At 39.0% G+C, this 18,611-nt stretch overlaps 1 protein-coding gene across 1 annotated transcript; it reads right to left on the reverse strand.

Moving 5' to 3' along the window:
• Positions 1-2,116: 2,116 nt before the first annotated feature.
• Ntmt2 (N-terminal Xaa-Pro-Lys N-methyltransferase 2) lies at positions 2,117-17,935 on the reverse strand. The gene is made up of 4 exons (XM_052736606.1): positions 17,725-17,935; positions 9,713-9,888; positions 3,770-4,019; positions 2,117-3,103 (listed from the first exon to the last, which is right to left on the reverse strand). The coding sequence occupies exons 1-4, from the start codon at positions 17,876-17,878 to the stop codon at positions 2,832-2,834; spliced, it is 852 nt and encodes a 283-aa protein (XP_052592566.1). The 5' UTR covers positions 17,879-17,935; the 3' UTR covers positions 2,117-2,831.
• Positions 17,936-18,611: the final 676 nt, after the last annotated feature.

Consider the following 18,611-nt stretch of genomic DNA (forward strand, 5'->3'; position numbering starts at 1 on the left):
AAGAGCTTTGCATTGCATTCCTGCCGTGTACTAAGGTGTATGGTCAAGACTGGAGCTCTAGCAAGGACTAGCCCCTCAAAGAGCTCAGAATCCAAGATAAAATGCTAAGCAAACAGATAACTGTGAACGCTATAGTGATGCAAAATGGTAAATAGAGTGGAACACAGAATCGAGACAGCCCAGCAAGCTACGAGAAAAGCTTAAAAAAAAAAAAAAAAAAAAAAAAAAAAAAAAAAAAAAAAAGGAAATCAATACCACCTAAGCATTCGGGGACAGAAGAAAATCAATGCAATCTAGTCTACATTTTAAAAAGTGACATCTGTAAATGCCCTATGCCATACACCATGAGTCTATCAGGAGATTGCAAATAGGTGCAGCTGTGGGGCGAGGGGTCATGGTGGTAAAATAGGCTAGAGAGGGAAGTCAGTGCAAGATTATGAAACTATTACATGGCATTCTCAAGAGGTGGAAATTCATGCTGTGAGTGTGAATGGGGTATCACTGAAAGATTATGTGTACAACCGTAAGATTATATTTCAGAATAATTAGCATCAATGTCAATAAAAAAAAAAAAAGCCCAGCTTTGTGAGTCCTTCCCAACCAGTGCTCTCAAACAGAGCTGATTCCTGGAATCAGTTAATAACTTATTAAATAATCTGATCCCATGTCATAGGAATGCACCCCAATGGAGGTGAAATTGGGAGATCTCTACTGATGAATTTCTCCAGTTGATTTGGAGGCAGCTGGACTATGAAGCCATATTTGGGAACTAAAGTAAACTACTGATAACGCCACTGGTTTCCAGATGTGCTGGTAAACACACAAACACACGCAGCAGCCTGTTTATACTGCTTCCTTTGGCAGAAGGAGCAGATGCAGGCGTCACTCTAAAGTGTCTTCCTTCCACGAACTCTATGATTATCCTGACAGCACCAGAAAAAGAAATTCCTTGCTTGCAACCTCTAAAAATCTGCTTATTTCTTTCAGAAACAGACCCAAACTTTAACGTAACCTCTCAAGACTACTTCATCTGGTTGGTAGTCCCTCATGACACCAGTGTTTTTGTTTTGTTGTTGTTTTTACCTTGTACCTGTTACGAACAGTACAGAGGACTGCTAGTGACAATGTTTCCCTTCAATTATTTTTCGTGGTTAAATTAAGGACACAGTAAGAATTCAGGAGTTTTTGCAGAATAATACAAATCTGAAGGCTTTCTAAATAGCATGGTTCATGATTGGAACCAACAACAGAAAGGGGATTGGTTTGTCATCAACCTCAAAGACTCAACAGAGTCAAGACCATCTATTGGCGGCCACTGAGAAATCATATTTTACACAATAAGCTCCGGAAACTGAGAGCAGAGAAGATTGGCAAATGTGTCAACTATGGAAAAGTAGAAGAGATAAAGAAATTAAAGCTGCTGGTGTAAATTAATCCCCGGAATCAACCTCAAAAGAAGATTCTGCTAATTTGTTCCAAGGCGTATGAAAGATGAAGTCCGAGTTTTGTCATACTCTATCTGTCTTTAACAGTTTACTCTTTGGTTTCATTCTGTCTCTGACTCTGTCTCTGGCTCACTTTCTGCTACATCATTCTAGAGTGCATGAAGGGTCAAGGACAGAAGTGATATAATTTTCTGGGTACAAAATATAACTATCCAGGTGATGCCACATTTATAAGAATATATTATAACAATTCTCTATTATTCTAGAGCTATGACTTTAAAATATGAATTTTTGTGGCAGTATATAGCCATGCAGGAGGTTTTCTTCATTTAAATTGGTACTTTGAATTTCAGGGTCAAAACATATCACTGTGTTTCAACATAAAAGTGCTGAAATGTTTTAAAGGCAAAATAGTCATATTTAAACATTGTGCTAATAAAAACTGAATTTCATTTCTCTTTGAAAGATTTTAGATTATTTTATTTAAACTAATTCCTTACCTGAACCCAGTAAGTCAGTATTGAAGCATCATTTTATTTGCCTATTTCTTTTGATGATTCTCTTTCCAGGTACATTCATTTCATTCAAGGGAAGAGGAACAGAAGCAGCCACTGTTGAAAGCCAGTGGCTAAAATTAGATAATTGACAACATTTACTTATAAGGTCGGGGTGAAACTTCAGTGTCTAACATTTTTTTTTTCCTGAAAGGAGACACTTCCACATCGTGGTAATTCAAGCATCGGTTATTAAATTACACCTGTATTACGTCATTGGTAGTAGAACTGTCCCAAAATAGAAAATGAAACCATATACATTTTCTGCCAAAAGAAGGCCTAAGACAAAATTAATAGACTTGTTTTCAGAAGATTGTTTGACTGCTACCTTCTTAATTAGGTGAAAATGTTTGTTCAAGGGGAGCTATGAGGGCAAAGAGGAAGAATGTGGAGTGTAGCAGACACAGGGGCAGGGGAAGGAATCTAGACTTTCTGCCCTACTCTGTGATTAACTGTATAACACAAATCATCAGTGATCAACACAGTCTATAATTTGTGAGCGTTGTTTCTTCTCAGGTCTTCATACACGCTTGTGCAGTTCCGTTGTAAGCAGGAAGCTCATGAAAGCACTTTCCCGGTGTTTTACTCCATCTCTCAGAAAATCCACAGCATCTGTGAGTGTCTCATTCTAGTAAGTACACATCTAAACGTGCACACATCACAGCGTGTGCATTATATTAGCAACAACTTGTACATACTACATCAATCATTCTAGACATGCATTGCATCCCTTCTTTCCATCTCTGTCTGCATCACGTAGGGCACCTTGGAGACAGACCCAGTCCTGAGCAAAGCACCACTGTCCGGTCTGGTTGCTCATTCCCACTGCTGATCAGGATGGTCTGCCACTATGCAGAGCAAACATCCACACTGGAACACACTGCTCAGGGAAGCCCTCTTGCTTCTCCTGGCCCAGAACTACCAGCCCACTCTTTCTAATCAGGCTTCGAAGGATGTCCATGTCCCGAGTCACACTGCTGTCAGACAGGTCGAAGATACAGCCCTCCCGTGCTACATTGTCCTTCAGGATGATAACACCATTTTCTTTCAGGCCATCTCGGCACCGGGAAAGAAATGCAAGGAGATCCTTATCAGTCAGGTACCCTGCAAGTGGGGCCAGGTTGGTAGGAAAAGAAAATGAAACAGGGGGGCAGGAGGGAGGCGGGTCGGAAAGAAAGCAAAGCTAAGAGTCAAGAGACTGTCACCTCTTCATTCACACAAACTGCTTAATAGCTTGAAATGTTTTAGTTACTAGAGACGGAAAACTGAGATAAAAATAAAAAGATACCAGTCCTCTTTTAGGGGTCTTAATTCCTTGTCTCTATATTGTGCTGCATGGACCATGTACCTAATAGGCACAAGACACTACTGCCTTTCCCAGGAGCCATTTCATGTCCTATACAACATAATCACATTTTGTGGTGTGTGTGTGTGTGTGTGTGTGTGTGTGTGTGTGTGTGTGTGTGTTACCACAGTATAATTCATTGCTGTTTCATTTCCTAAGGATTTAAGTCTCAGAATGTTTAGTTCTGAGGATCAACCATTTATGGGCTCAGTTTTTAAGTATTTTCAACTATTTACATTTCTGCAAAGATGTGGGTTGCTCCCAAGCACTTGGTCTCTCCCTAGAAGTGACAGTTAGAGCTAACAAAAAGTGTTGTAAGCACACCTGCAGCTCCATCTCCTCCTGGTGTCCCTGTTTGTCCCAAGTGTCATCTTTCCTAGCTGGAAAAATGGTGAAGGGTAAAAGTTATGCCATGCAAGACTGACCTGAGACCCACTGAATCCAGATGACGTCGTATCTTCCTATGTGAGGCGTGAATTCCTGCAGGCTGTAGCAGTGGTAGCTTTCGACTTTGTCCTCGGTAACCTGCAGGTAGCTCTGGGCTTCAAGGAGGAAGGATTCCATCATGTCCACCAGTTCAACACTGCTGAAAACAGGCAACAAGACGTGCTTGCTGACCCTTCCTATTCCAGAGCCGCAGTCCAAGGCACAGTCAGTTCCTGCTCTCCCTGGCCCCTGCAGAAAGACACCTTATGGGCTACTTCAAGTACAGAGACTCATCTCTAGTCTTGGGCATTACAACTACTTCTTCAAATCAAGTTTATTTGGCTCAGTTTTATATGATAAGATGTTTCATTTATGTATATGACTCGATGTGTTAGTACAAGTGTATATAGATAATTATCTATTATCATATCATATATAGAACATTTCATTTTTTTCCAGAAAAGCCAAATATTTATAGTTCTACTGTGTTTTGCCACATTTAGCTCTTTAAAAAGAGTTACAAACTATTACATTAGCTTCCAATACAGAGCAAGTCTCTCCAAGAAATGAGCCATGGAGAGCTCTATGAAAACATATCTCTGATGACCATGGCAGCTATATGGACATGTACTATATGTTATTACTTTGAAAAACTGGGAAGGTGGGGTGGAGCCCATCATGTGTTTTCATGAGTTTCAAAATTACTCTAAACATTCATTTCTTGGAGACATTCAAATTAGTATTGGGATAATTGAAATTTTAGTTTTTCTAAACTGGGTTTGGAGGTGCTCAGAATCATCTACTCCTTTTCTATGGGTGGTAACGTTTGAGACCTGAGCTGAGGAATAGCCATTGCCCCACAGGCTGTCTCACCAAGATTGTATTGTAAAACATCTCTGGCAGCCGGGCGGTGGTGGTGCACGCCTTTAATCCCAGCACTCGGGAGGCAGAGCCAGGCGGATCTCTGTGAGTTCGAGGCCAGCCTGGGCTACCAAGTGAGTTCCAGGACAGGCGCAAAGCTACACAGAGAAACCCTGTCTCGAAAAACCAAAAAAAAAAAAAACATCTCTGGCAACACACAAAACAGCCATCTGGATAACGGATAGTTTCTTCAGTCTCTTTGTCTCCTTTAATGCTGAAAGAATATATATATATATATATATATATATATATATATATATATAATATATAATACATAATATATTTATATATTATATTACATATAAATATAATATATTTATATATAATATTACATATATCATATTTTATATAATATATGTATTTTTGTACCAGAAACTACATGTTTACTGGAACAAGCAAAAAAAAACTTTAAGTAAGGCTATGCATTAACTAGGAAGGGGGATGGGGAGGTGGTACATATTGAGAAATTAGCTAATATAAACATTCTCAAACTTGCTTCTATAAATTAAAGGAAGTCTTTGGGCTTATGAAGAAAGACTCAGCTGGTCTAAATTATTTAGTTGTGATTGGGATAGTAATAAGTTCGTGCTAGAAATTACAGTAATAGGATACTTGGAGTTACCAATCAAGATCTTACAGAGAGAGCCTACTCTTGATTTCTCAGGAACTAAGGATGAAAAATACAGTTGGCTAAGGATCAAAGGAAAACATGAATAGGAGGAAACATCAAAAAAATTGCCTTGCAGTCCATCTAAAAGGCTTCCCTTATGCTAGAAAGGCACAAGGACAAAGCAACAAGGAGCCAATGATAATGCTTTGTTTCAATGTAGTAAGGGCTGTAATAAATGAGTATTGATACGGGCACATGCTCTTAATATCCACAATAATCACAAAAACCAGAAAAACTTCCGTAAGATTATGATGATGGGGCTGGAGACATGGCTCAGTGGTTAAGAGCACTGGTTACTCTTCCAGAGGTCCTGAGTTCAATTTCCAGGAACCACATGGTGACTCAGAACCATCTATAATAGGATCTGATGCTCTCTTATGTCATACAGATGCACAAGAAGACAGAGCACACACACACACACACACACACACACACACACACACATATACACACATATATGTATCTCTTTTTTAAAGATGATGAGAATGAGTCCCATTTAGGAGATGAGAAAACTTCAGTTTCTGGTGTTACATAGCTCATGGCAGAACTAGAATTTGAGCAGGAACCCTCTGAGCCAAACCCAGTCTACATTAGGAACAACACCTACAGCGTTAACTCTGACTCCTCTGGTAAGGCTACCTAATGTGATAGTCAAAGGAATTCAAAGGCTTCATCCAGACTCGGCAGGAAAGGGATGCATGGTTGACTGGTGATTTCTTCCTTGGAGCTAAGAAGGAAAGCAGTAGAACATTGCCATATGCTTGCCATCTCTGCCTTCACTATGATGCCACCCTTGTTCAAGTATTACAGCATACATACAACTGGTTTAAAGTCTCATGAAAGTCATAATCTTCTATATAAAATAAGAAACATAAAAGGAGAAAATATGGAGTGATTATTGTAAGGTACTAGCAATGACTAGTAGAAATTTGTGGGTTCAATAAGAGATTCTCATTAAAACTCTTCCCTGGAATTGCTTGGCTCCCAGCAGCTCTATTAGTCATGCTGCTCTCATTAGTGTAGCAAGTGGCTTTAGAAGTAGACCCATGAACAGAGCTAAAAGACCTTAAGATTCTAATCACTGGACACTTACTGTTCAATGAACAGATAATATGAAGCTGGTAAGTGAAGAAAGCTCACCCTATCAGCCTTCCTGTCACTCACCAAGGAAGCCCTTTGGGGGTGTCAGCAATGGCCTAGGGTTTTTAAGTAATGGCTCTTTAATTCCTCTGCATTTTAGATAAATAAACTGAGGACAAGGAGGTGAAATGTTCCAGTTAGAACTCCCTGGAACTGTGGTTCTCAACCTTCCTAATGCTGTGACCATTTCATACAGTTCCTCATGTTGTGCTGACCCCCCAGCCCCGAACCATAACATTATTACTTCATTGCTACTTCATAACTGTAATTTTGCTACTGTTATGAATCATAATGTAAATATCTGGCATGCAGGATACCTGATATGTGGACCCACAAAAGGGCCGTGACCCACTGGTTGAGAACCATTGCTCTGGAAGCGTCTCACCCTCTTCAGTTACGAATAATCAGTTCCGGTGTCTGATGTTTGGCTACAACTATTCTTGAAACTGTTTTTCAACAGACACAAATGCTCCTTTCACTCAGGTGCTGTGACCCCCTAGCCTCTCCAACCATTGCCTGGTTGCCCTGTTCTGCTTCACCCAATGTGGTTGGCGCTGCCTCCCCTGTCCTGGCATAGCTGTTCTTTTTCTGTCTGTCACTCACAGGCAACACCTCTGAGAAGGGATATTTAAAGGCTGCTCTCAGAATCTACTCTCACCTCTTGGACCCGATGGCTGGGGAAGCTGTGACTGGATTGAAATCGGATGCCCTTGACAAATGTGAACACAGCCTCACACGATGCGTGATTTCAAAACAAGATGGTTTTTATTTTCATTTTCACTCACTGTGTTATCATCATGTCTGTGGATTCATACAAAATAATGAAAACACTCTTAGTTATGTTCTTTGTGGTCTTACTGTGCCTAATTGTTTTATTTTGCAGAGCATTACCCATTCAGTTAAGTTGAAAACTAAAATCTAAGTGTTTCATGGCCCTGTATAAACGCCATGAAATACAAATCAAATCTTACCATTTTAGTCATCCAATCTCTGACAAATATCCAAGAAGTAAATGGATCAAATGCAAAATCCTTCTTGTGGACTACAACCTTACCCTATTAGTTATCAGCTAAGCTGGCATCATGTTGGTACCACTTGTGGATTTTCTAAAGCAAATACATTTGCAACTAGATTAAACAGCTTTTCCCACTGTCCCCTGTCACTGAGTGTTGAAAGGAAAGCAAAGCTTTAAATTAAACAGTCTGCCTTTTCCCAGTTGACACAAGAATAAATCATGTCAGATACTCATATCCCCTAAGTCCTTGTTTCTTGACCTAGATACTAATTTAGCAGATTATTGAGGTCAAAACACTAAAATATCATTCCTTTAAACAGACTGTTTGTTCTTTGTTCAAGGTCACAGCTTTACAATGAGCCTTGTCTACTAAGAAGGACTCTTGTGTTTGTTTGAAAGAACAGTCTGCCTCTTTTCCAACATAAATATGCGAGCATACAGTGTTTCCTTTCCCAGGTCCGTGGGCGTGCCTCTGGGCTCTGTCTGACCAGAATCCCTGTGGTCAGCTTGGCATTCCTCGTGGAGTGACAAGACAGCTGGATTACTAGCTAAGCTTCTGAAATGCCTTGGGATCAAAGTCGGCCTCACCATGAGGCAAGCAGGAGGGACTGCTTAGTTCAGAAAAGAGAAGAGTTGAGGTCTATAGTCTGTGAGGAAAAAAAAATTAGGGATTTTTCTGCTTCATGAAACAAATGGGAAAAAAATATGGCGTGATTGAGAGCAAGGAATTTGGTGTAAGACTAACCTGGCTGGACTGAAGTCTCAAGTGTGTGTGTGATCTTAAGGATTTATTTCATCCCTTTAAGCCTCAGTTTCCACAATTACAAAAAAAAGAAAAGAAAAGAACTGACAACAGTTCTTACCTTTAAGGATTCTAAAGAGTAAAGAGACAGTGTTCCTAAAAGGCTTGGCAAAGTAACTGACCTACTTAGAGTGAGCATGCCATGAAATCAGCTATCGACATTAGTTTACAAGTATTACAGATTACTCATGTGAACATCCATGGCCATAAACCCTACACTTTTCAACCCTCTGTGGCTGCTACTTACATCAGATAGACATCTCATCCTGGCCCCAAGTGTCTACTGCCAGACTCGTGACTCAGATACTGGGTGCTTCAGGGGGAACTTAGAATGAATAGAACTTCGCTTCAGCACCAATATGATCTTCATGCTATCCTTCTGAGTAGGTTGACAGCTTAACCCTAAAGCTCAATATTGATAACATTTCCTTTATCAAAATAAAACACTACCCACATTTAAATCAAATGACATTGTATTGAACTACAACAAATTTTGCTTGCAATTAGGAGTTTTGTCTTCAATAAGATCCGTGGCAACTTTATTGTGTGGGTTAAGATAGTCTGAAAACTAAAGTTGCATTATCTGTGATGAACATATGGCAAGACATCATGGTATTATTAGTAATAGCTATGCATTATTTATTTTATGCTCATTTTGTTCACTAAAGCAAGAGCCCAACATTGCTGGTCTTCTTTGATCTTTGGTTTTTTTTCACCAACAGATTCGGTTGTTATTCCCTAGCCATGAATGAAAAGACTGAAGCTAAACGTATGGAAAGAACACACTCAGAGGAACCATGATGAGTTAAAATACTTAGAATTTGGGCTCCTACATTCTACTGTCTTGTCTCTGTATGACCTGGAAACTTCTTCCACAAAGAAGGAAGAGGTTTAACCAAATCCAGAGTAACAAAAGAATCTCATTTGTTCAGTTCACAAGGTGAACTATGTATAAAAATCATAAAGGGATTCTATCATCCCTGTTTTCAAACTGAACGTAAGCATGCATTTCCTAGCATATTTCATTTGTATTTTAGAGACTTCATTAATCAATCTGAAATTCTGTGACACATGAATTCTCAGCAGTCTTCTCTCTGGGTGTCAGCTGTTTACCTCTGATTCTCTGAAGAAGATGTCTCTGTAATGTAGGACAGTGATGTCTCTACTACTAGTTCACCTTCCCCCGAAGCATGCAAGATTAGTTGGTGCTACAATGGTCAAGTGCCAAGTAGGATAATCCGAGGGTTTGCTGAACTCCCATCTCTCTGAACATCTTAAAACAGGCTTTCCGGCTGACCACTCAGCTGAGTCACATGGCTCTGACAACACAGAAACATGTGAGCTCAGTTTGCAAGGACTTTGCCCTCTCATCAAGCAGCAGTCAGAAAACTCACCCCAACAAATTTCCTAAGAAATTCACGAGAGGCCTGGATATCTGGGTTGGAGAGTTCAATAAAATTTCCCATCATGCCTTCTTCTGTGGCTGGTACCTCTTGGTAGAAAAGTTTGGCTCTGGCATAGAACTGCATCTCACCGTCAATGACTTGGCTTGTTAAAGCATACAATTTTACTGCAAAGAAAATATTATCAAAAGTTATTAAAATGTACAGGATGTAACAAGCTAATTTTTTAGCAATATAATGGCTTTTTCAAAACTCCATGAATTTGTGCTACAGAGGAAAAGGCACTGATGATTTGATTTTTTTTAGACAAGGTCTCACTATATAGTTATGGCTGTCCTAGAACTTGCTCTGTAGACCAGGCTGGGCTCAAACTCACAGAGATCCACCTGCCTCTGCCTTCTGAGTGCTGGGATTAAAGGCCTGTGCTGCCATGCCCAGCATGGGCAAGGGTTTTAAATCAGAAAACCTGGGTTTGAGTTCTAGCCCAGATGCTTGCATGCTATATAACACTGAGAAAACTATTTAAACCCTATGATCTTCAAGAATCTTAATCTATAAATCACAATTACTTGACATTTTCATAATTGAGCAGCTAGTTTAATAAACATCTTATCAAAAAGTCTTACAGTATTTTGTACAGTAGAAAAATAACCTCATCACATCATTCCAAGTAATGTCTCTTAGCTCAGTGCTTTATGGAAATGTTCTCATTAATTCTTGCTGTTAATCCCTCTTTTTCACTTTCTTTAAAGCAATATATTTACAAGTATGTCTCTATGTCAAATACAGTACTCATGTATGAAATTCTGAAAACATTTTTAAAATTAAAATTTAAAAATAGCTTAATCCATAAGCCCCCCCCCAAACAAACCAATTAGAAAGCTAAAAAATTCTAAAGTTCTACAGGTATAGGGAGAAAAGTAGTAATGAAACAACAGAAGAAAAATTCCAGAGCTGAAAGAGACTGTAAGATCTAACCAGGGATAGGAAAGATGGACTACTGAAAATGCTAATTTACAGATATGTTTAAAATCTTCAAAACAGAAAGAATAAGAAAAGGACCCTAATGCCATTTGGAAGGAAAAAAAATGATTGACATTTAAGTTGAATTGCTAGGTTTAGAAAATAAAAATATAGGACTTAAAATTATTTGAATTTTAGATAAACAATAATTTATTAGAATAAGTGTGCCTAAAATATTGCACTCCACATGAGACCTACCTATAAACAAAAATATTTGTTGATAATGTCAGAGTCAGTGTAACTGGCATCTTTTACAAAATGAAGAGCTGAAGTTAAGCAGCTGTAACAAATTTCATCAGAAACAATTGAAAGCAATGATTTAGTGGAATTAGTATTGTGAGGGAATTTTATTTTGAAGTTAAATTTAACACTCATTTAACGGTGAGAGTATTTAGTTCCTATGGATTCATTTTACAGAAGTTTCCTGGAGGTGTATTTCAACCCAGCAAGGGTTAAAATCAAGAGATGGTGTAGACAGAAAGATGATATCACTAACATGGGAACCCAGCAAAAAGAAATCTGCAAATGACAACTACTTATCAGATCTGGAATAAAACTGTTCGTACGGCAAGAGAAATTATAGACTGGAATTCAGCCAATAGACAAAGTAGCCAAGAATCTAGGGTACATTGGTAAAATTCCAAAAAAGACATGTTTTGGTTCACAGTAACTAGAAATAAAATATGGTTAAAAGCTCTAGGTAAAATATACAATGGCTCAAACTTACTCTTATCATGACATGAAAACCAAAATATGGCATAATTTTAAGTCGAAGGAGTCAAAGGAAAAATAGCATTTAGCCTTAACTAGGAATGTTTACTTATCTTTAGGTAACTCCAAAGATTGTGACATTAAAGCAGGGTGCTGCTTGATTCTAAAGTTAATAACTACATACTCCCAAATTTTTATTCTAGAAGTTAAAAATGCAGTAGATAGCATGTGACTCGAACTGTGCTCCCATTATGGAGTTAAGTCAAGATTTTCCAGCTTGAAGATACTGGAACTAATGTTTGGGTCACAAATGACCATGGGTTTTCTGAAAGGGTTACAGGAGTCAGTTTCTAAATAGATTATTTTCTAGAGACCAATATAGTATGTATGATACATAGTCTCCTCAAAGTATATTAACTATTACACATGTATGTTAGTTTTAAAGTACAAATCTTTTAAAGCTGCTGATGTATAGCATCTTTTTGTCAATTTATGCACAACTGTATGAGATAATACAAAACGGAAAGCCGAGACCTCATGCTCCAAAGCAAGAGGTAGCTGACCTACCTCTTCTCTTCCCGCACTTGCCTAAGTAAAGTCTTACACAAAAACCAAGTGAACCAACAAATGTTTATAAATTCAACAGAGATGGAAAATGTAGGCATCACATTTTCCAGAATTATCATGGTTCCAAATTCTTCTGCAGTCCTCAAAACATCAAGTTAGAAAATCACAGAGTTTTCTTAGGATTCAATGCTATTCTGGGATTGTGGATAAACCATGGCTCAGTGGCTCAATCTGTCTCTCTCCCCCAACTCGTTGTTGTTAAGGAGAAGCTGTGCTAGAGTACATGTTTGGGGATCAGAGGACAACGTGCAGGAGTCAGTCCTCTCCCTCCAACACATGGATCCCAGAAATCAAACACAGGTCATTGGTTTGGCAACTACTGCCTTCAGTCACCTACCTAGCCATCTCACTGACCCCCTCAATGATTCTGATCCAGGTAAAGCAGCAAATTAGCCACATTCATCATCACCTGCTTAAGTCACCAAGTGGGTAGTGTACATTAAAAGTCTTAATCTAGAAACGGGCATGGTTCATTACATCAGCAACATTTTGGTTTCAGGTCCATACAGAGCTCAGCAGGTTTCAGCTTCACTAGGTGGGCTTTTATGATTAGGGGTTTAGTTCTCATTTTCACCTAAGTGACAGATGTATTTCTCTAAGAAAGATATATGAGGTGTCATGACCAATCCCAGATTCTGCCCCCTGATGGCTCCTGCATAGTTCATGGTGGCTTAAATAAGGCAACTAGCCATTAGTCCACATCTTTTTAGAGTGGAAATTCATGTAGTGGTGTTTTGTCACAGAATTGCAATGTCTCTGTAAATTTTGAGATTGTTTGCAACAGAGAATAGGACAAAAATGGCACTTATTTCTTGACACATATTACCTGTAATTGATCAAATCTACATACATGGAAGGAACCTATCTCATTGGTAATGTAAGATAAATGTTATGTATACTTCTTTGGATGAAAGAAGAAGCAAGGAAGTAAGTGTTAAAGTGTCCAGATCAAATGACACAACTGAGATTTGATCCCAGTTCTATGCAAATCCAACAGACATTGCTTCTTCATCTTACATTTTGACCTGAAACTGCATCAGGTAAGTAAAAAGAAAGAGAGAAAGAAAGAAACAAACAAACAAACAAACAAAGAAACAAAGAAAGAACGAAAGAAGGGAGGGAGGGAAGAAAGAAAGAAAGAAAGAAAGAAAGAAAGAAAGAAAGAAAGAAAGAAAGAAAGAAAGAAAGAAAAGGGTTTTTTTTTCATTTCTTTAAAGAGAAAAATGCCCTTGTAGCACTTGCACTACAAAAATAACAAATGTTTGAAAATTTTGGACACAATATTTTTGTTAATTCTTCGAGAATTTCATACACTGCATTCGATTTTTTAAAAATTGTTCAATGAAGTGTGTGGCAATGCCAGTCATATGGCAGTTAGGAGATGTATGGTGAGTTCATTTTGGGAATTCTAAGTGTTTTAATGAAAATGTTTTTAGTAACTCTCACTTTTAACTGTGGCTATGAATAGGTAGCCACTGCTCTTAGCTTCCTCCCCAAAGACTGATTCTTCTAGAAGTGATCCAAAAGAGGAATAGTACCTATTAAGTGCTTCTTATGTACCTGGAATTGTCCTAGACATTTCATATTAGTTCTTTTAATCCTGCAAGTCTGGTTGTTAATATTTTAGAAGACCAGAGTTAACGTGATCACTTCTCAGATGAGTGTTGGAAGAATAAGACTTAGTATAGTTTCTCTTAGCAAAAGACATATTAGAGCAGGTCACAAAACAAGCCCATTTGACCAAAGCTTTTGTCCTTCTGCTAAGTCACCCAAAACCATTGTTAAATAACAACGTCCAGGAGCTATTACACTCCACGTAAAACAACTGACAGTCACTGATCTCCAGGTGTTGAAAAATGTGGTTATGCTAGAATATTACTGATGGTTAACTTACGTGAACATCTCCAACTGGGCTATATACAGGTCCCTTTAAGAATTGACAAACTAAAGACTTACACAACTTTTCCTGTACTAGCTCCTATTTGTTCATAAATAGCCACCTTTAGAAAACTTTTCAAGCCAAATCTCCAAATGGATGATGTCACCGAATTATATGAACCTATTCAGTGGCCCACCCATCTGGATCCCCACAGAGAATCAATTTTCTTCATAAGTCATGCTTTCTATTGCTGTCAAACTGAAAGTTATGTGTGGAAAAACGTACATCACTGCCTACTTTAGCTGAGTGTCCATTCACATTGGTAAGTAGGATATGTAAGAGTTTTAAAGTAGCCTGGGATACAGATGCCTGGACTTTAATCCTGCCCTGTCACACACCACTGCAAAACCATTGGAAAAACCTTCCCATTCCTCTGTGCCTAGTTTCACAAATGTAAGTTATGGGAAATAAGAACACAGCCAATAGGATGCTGTGACAATGAACTGAAGTTTTTAAAAATGGAAAACACTAGAAGTTGTGAGCTTGTTTCTGTTTTTCCTGAAAAATCTCCTTAGGAAAACCGCAGGGCTTCATCTTCTACGGCACACTTCAGTCCTCTGTGTCTCAACAGTTCCATACATCTCCAAAGCCAGTCAGAGATGCTTGAGGAAAGTTCTCCATGATGGATCTTACCACAGAGGGAGCAGGAATAAGACTGACCGCCTTACACAGACGGTTGGAGGGATGGGGAAAGGAAAGGGGGATCAAAGACTGGCTAACCCTGGTGCGCTCCATAATTACCCCTAAACAACTAGCCCTCTGTGCAGACCCTACAGGCAGGGTTCGCTAACATTTGAAAGGAGAGACTTTATTTTCATTTTTATGAAGTCTTAAAGTCATCAAGAACAAGGGCAGCCAAACACCAAAACACTTCTGTGGGGCTGGGGAGGCAGCGTCTCTGCTGGCTGTTTTATTTCCAACCTAAAAGGCATAATATCCGCTACAGCCTGAAAACGCGCACATATTAAGTTTATCGTCTTTGGTAATTCCTGCTCTAAAAAAAGTTAAATGGTGACTTTAGAAGAGGCCAGGCACAGAGGAAGTAGAGAAAAACCTAACACCTACTGAAAACTGATGGTTTTTTACATGTATACTGCATGTAATTCTTCTAGTAACCTTGTCACAGTTTTGAGGAAACTGATGCTCATAGACATTAGTAACTTGCAAGAAGATCACTTATCTAGTTTGTGTAATATAAGACCATAATAATTATTCAAATGTAATTCCATAACTGTTTCTTTCATAAGATATGACCAACTTGATCAGAAAATAAGTATATGATATAATCATCTCTAAACAGCAATTTTTTTCATAGGTGCAAAAGCACCCTATGACTATATGTACCACTCACATCACCTGTAATCTTATATTTATGTTCAATGAACTCTAAAAACATTTGATATCTGTCATTTTGGGCTTATGTATTTAAAGCTACCAGACAGGCCTTTAGCAACATTTTTTCCTTTGCCTTGATGAATAGTATTATCTGGCTGATGGAGACTATATCATCCTGGATCCCTATATGCCTACAAAGAAAATAGCTGTCCTCATCATAATAAATAATACATGTCAAAATGATAAAAAGAGTAGATGCATGGTTTCAACCAATGATATCTCAGAATTCATTTGTTGTTGCAGCAGAGCCTAACCCATACCAGCTAATATTATCCTCAGCTACTGTTGTCACACAAGTTTGTGGATGCAACTATCTTACTGACTGTCAGGGAAAACTAATGCCCAGGCTGGATTCTCAGGATAGAAAAAAGAAGGAATGTCATTCATGGAAAGTTAAGTAATGATAAATCCAACTTTGGCCTGGAACAGAGTGATTTTGTTCCGGTTTTACTCACTAAAGAAACCCACCCAGTCTTTCAGAAGCCATTGGTGAGGCAAAAACAGACTGAGAAAAGGACCTTCACGCTAAACCTAAGTAGAAAAGTTATACTTTTCCCTTCATCTTACTTTGGGTTTCCATGGACTATTTTGCTAAACACATTCACACAATCAAAAAGGAAAAAATGGATAAAATAAAAACACATAAAATCAGAATGATTATATCAGATTAAGAAAAGACCAAGTATAACTGTAGGCCACGTGTTTCAAACAAGCTTTCATCTGATTTTGAGCAAAGATTGTTTTATACTTAACTGGTTTCCAGCTACATTCATAAATGAGTCCCTTTTCTGTCTGGTAACCATTTTAAAGGCTGTCTGTCGGTCATCTGTCCACTAGTTAAATTCTTCTCAGTTATTATAATTGATGGATTTCTCCAGTCTAAACCACACAGTGTTGCTGAAGATTCTTACTGAGCTGTAGCCCAAAGACTATCCCCCAGAAGTCAGTGATTTGCCAATGTCTGGAGTCACCAGGGCATTACACCCTTCCAAAAGATCACCCAGTTTTTCTCTTAGGATAAAGGAGATGCATATGTTTTACTGGAAGAAGCCTTCAACTTGCTTTGGTGTAATTCTCTCCGAATTAGATGACACACCTCTGAATTTTCCTTTTTCACTTAAAACTAAAATTGAAGGGAAGAAGCAGGAAAGTGGAAGGGAAAATAGTGATATTTACCCATAGTGTAGCTGTAAGAATCTAAATTTTAGATGAGAAACATTTTTATATGAACGCTATATCACTAAAAATAGTGATATTTACCCATAGTGTAGCTGTAAGAATCTAAATTTTAGATGAGAAACATTTTTATATGAAAGTGGAAGTATCTGTAGGTACAGAATTAAAGAAACCTCAGAAGTAAATTTATAAAATGAGACTTTGATAGCTGCTAACATCCAGGTTCTTGAATGTAACACTAAGAACTATGTAGTTCTTTCCACAGCAGGAATCTGGGGCCAAATCAAGTGCACAATGGGGCTTTCAGACAACCTTAAGCAAACAGACCAAGGCTGAGAAACAGCGTTCTTGTTTTCGCTGGGAGAAAACATAAATCAAAGAGGCAGGAAGGGGGCACTTCACTTTTTAATCAGAAGTCGTTTCCTCTTTCGTGCTGGTGAGAGTGTTCTGAAGTCTGTTACCTTTCCACTGGTTAAGAGAATGCTGCAAACACACCTGACAAGCTTTCTATTGCTTTCTTGTCCCGTTTCCCTGAAACCAGGGGAAAGGCAAAACGGAAGGCAGACTATCACCCCTTGATATCAGAAGTTCTCTTATGATACCCGTGACTTAGGGAGGCCAGAGCAGATAGCACACACACACACACACACACACACACACACACACACACACACACACCACCCATACAGATGCATGCATGTTCCAAGCACACTTTGACCCCTTATCCTGTAATCTCTGTTTTCAGTTTTTGCTTCACATACTATTGCATGAATATTTTTAACTCCGAGCTACCTAAATTTCCAACTTGAGCAATTAGAAAACACACCATTGACAACTCAAGCATTGAGCTTCTCTAAGCCTGACAGTCACCCAGCTGACACCTAGAGCAGCAATTCACTATGCCTGAGGGGGCATGGAAACCCTAAAATAGAGTTCAGCCTTGCCAGGCAGCACTTGATCTCCCCTCTCCATAAAAGAATGTCATTGAAAGCATTTCACCCACTCACACTGGTCTGGATTCTCCTTAGCTGAAAAGGAACCTCGCTCTAACCTCTCTCCTAGGCACCCCATAACCTCATACAACCCATCCAGTCCCTTCTTGTCCCTCATCTAACAGCTCAGACTCACTTACCCAGGGGAATTTTTTCCAGCAAGTAGAGATAGCTCTGAAAGAAGTCATTGCGAATGGCTTTGTGAAGGATAAAGGACATGCTATGTCGACAGAGTTCATCATCGGTCTTCTGCCAGCGGGATCTAAAGGCAAAATGGGCTCCCAGGTGGGCCATGGTGGAGGGGGATAGTAATTATTCCTGCAGAGAAAGGAAGCTTGTCTGGCTGTTCCTTTGAATTAGTCTTCTCTTCCTCAAAGAACTTGAGACTGTCATTTTAAACCAGTCCCAGGTCCATCTATATCAGGACAGGCTGTCATGGGTTGTAGGGGGAGGGGTTGCAGACATGGGGAGGTCAGGCTCTTGGCACATCCACCCACCCTCTGATTGCTTGCGCGACACCACTCCAAGCCAGCAGGTGCTAAAAGCAAAGATGGAAACAGGCTGAGTGAGATCCTGCTTCACCCAGGGAAAAGCACGCTTCCCTCCTTTATAGGCGCTTCAAACGGGCTCAGGCACTGCCTGCTAACACCCTGAATACTTTGCTTTAATTTGACTCTGAAATTGGAATAGCCTAATTTCCATTTCAAAGAGTTGTGAATATTTTGCAGGAGATCCTATTCCCTGATTTCCATGGCTCCTAGAACACTGAATCCTCAAATTACAAGGGCCCTTCAAAGTCATCTTAGCCACTCACATTCCTTTCATCAGTACAATTTTTTTTCCAAATCATTTTATAGAGGTGGATATGTGTTTCCAATGTTTAAGGATCTTCCAAAGGGGCAATTATTTGAAAGCCCGTTTTGAAATTAAATACCCTTCTCTATCAGCAAACTCCTCCACTTAACTTCTGAGCAATGCCTATTCATGCAAGCTTGTTTATTTCTTTCTGTCTACCATGAATATGATT

This window comes from Peromyscus californicus, unplaced genomic scaffold (genome assembly GCF_007827085.1).
Source record: "Peromyscus californicus insignis strain IS unplaced genomic scaffold, ASM782708v3 Scaffold_14__1_contigs__length_90479793_seg_2, whole genome shotgun sequence".
NCBI classification, from domain to species: domain Eukaryota; kingdom Metazoa; phylum Chordata; class Mammalia; order Rodentia; family Cricetidae; genus Peromyscus; species Peromyscus californicus.

What these genes read in the sequence shown, in the direction of transcription:
- Ntmt2 (XM_052736606.1), bottom strand. Translation starts at nt 17,878, where the DNA reads ATGGCCCACCTGGGAGCCCATTTTGCCTTTAGATCCCGCTGGCAGAAG. An exon ending in GCTGGAAAAAATTCCCCTGG is followed by an intron (nt 9,889 to 17,724) that starts GTAAGTGAGTCT and finishes TTTTCTTTGCAG; the next exon opens with TAAAATTGTATGCTTTAACA. An exon ending in CTGGATTCAGTGGGTCTCAG is followed by an intron (nt 3,104 to 3,769) that starts GTCAGTCTTGCA and finishes CCCCACTTGCAG; the next exon opens with GGTACCTGACTGATAAGGAT.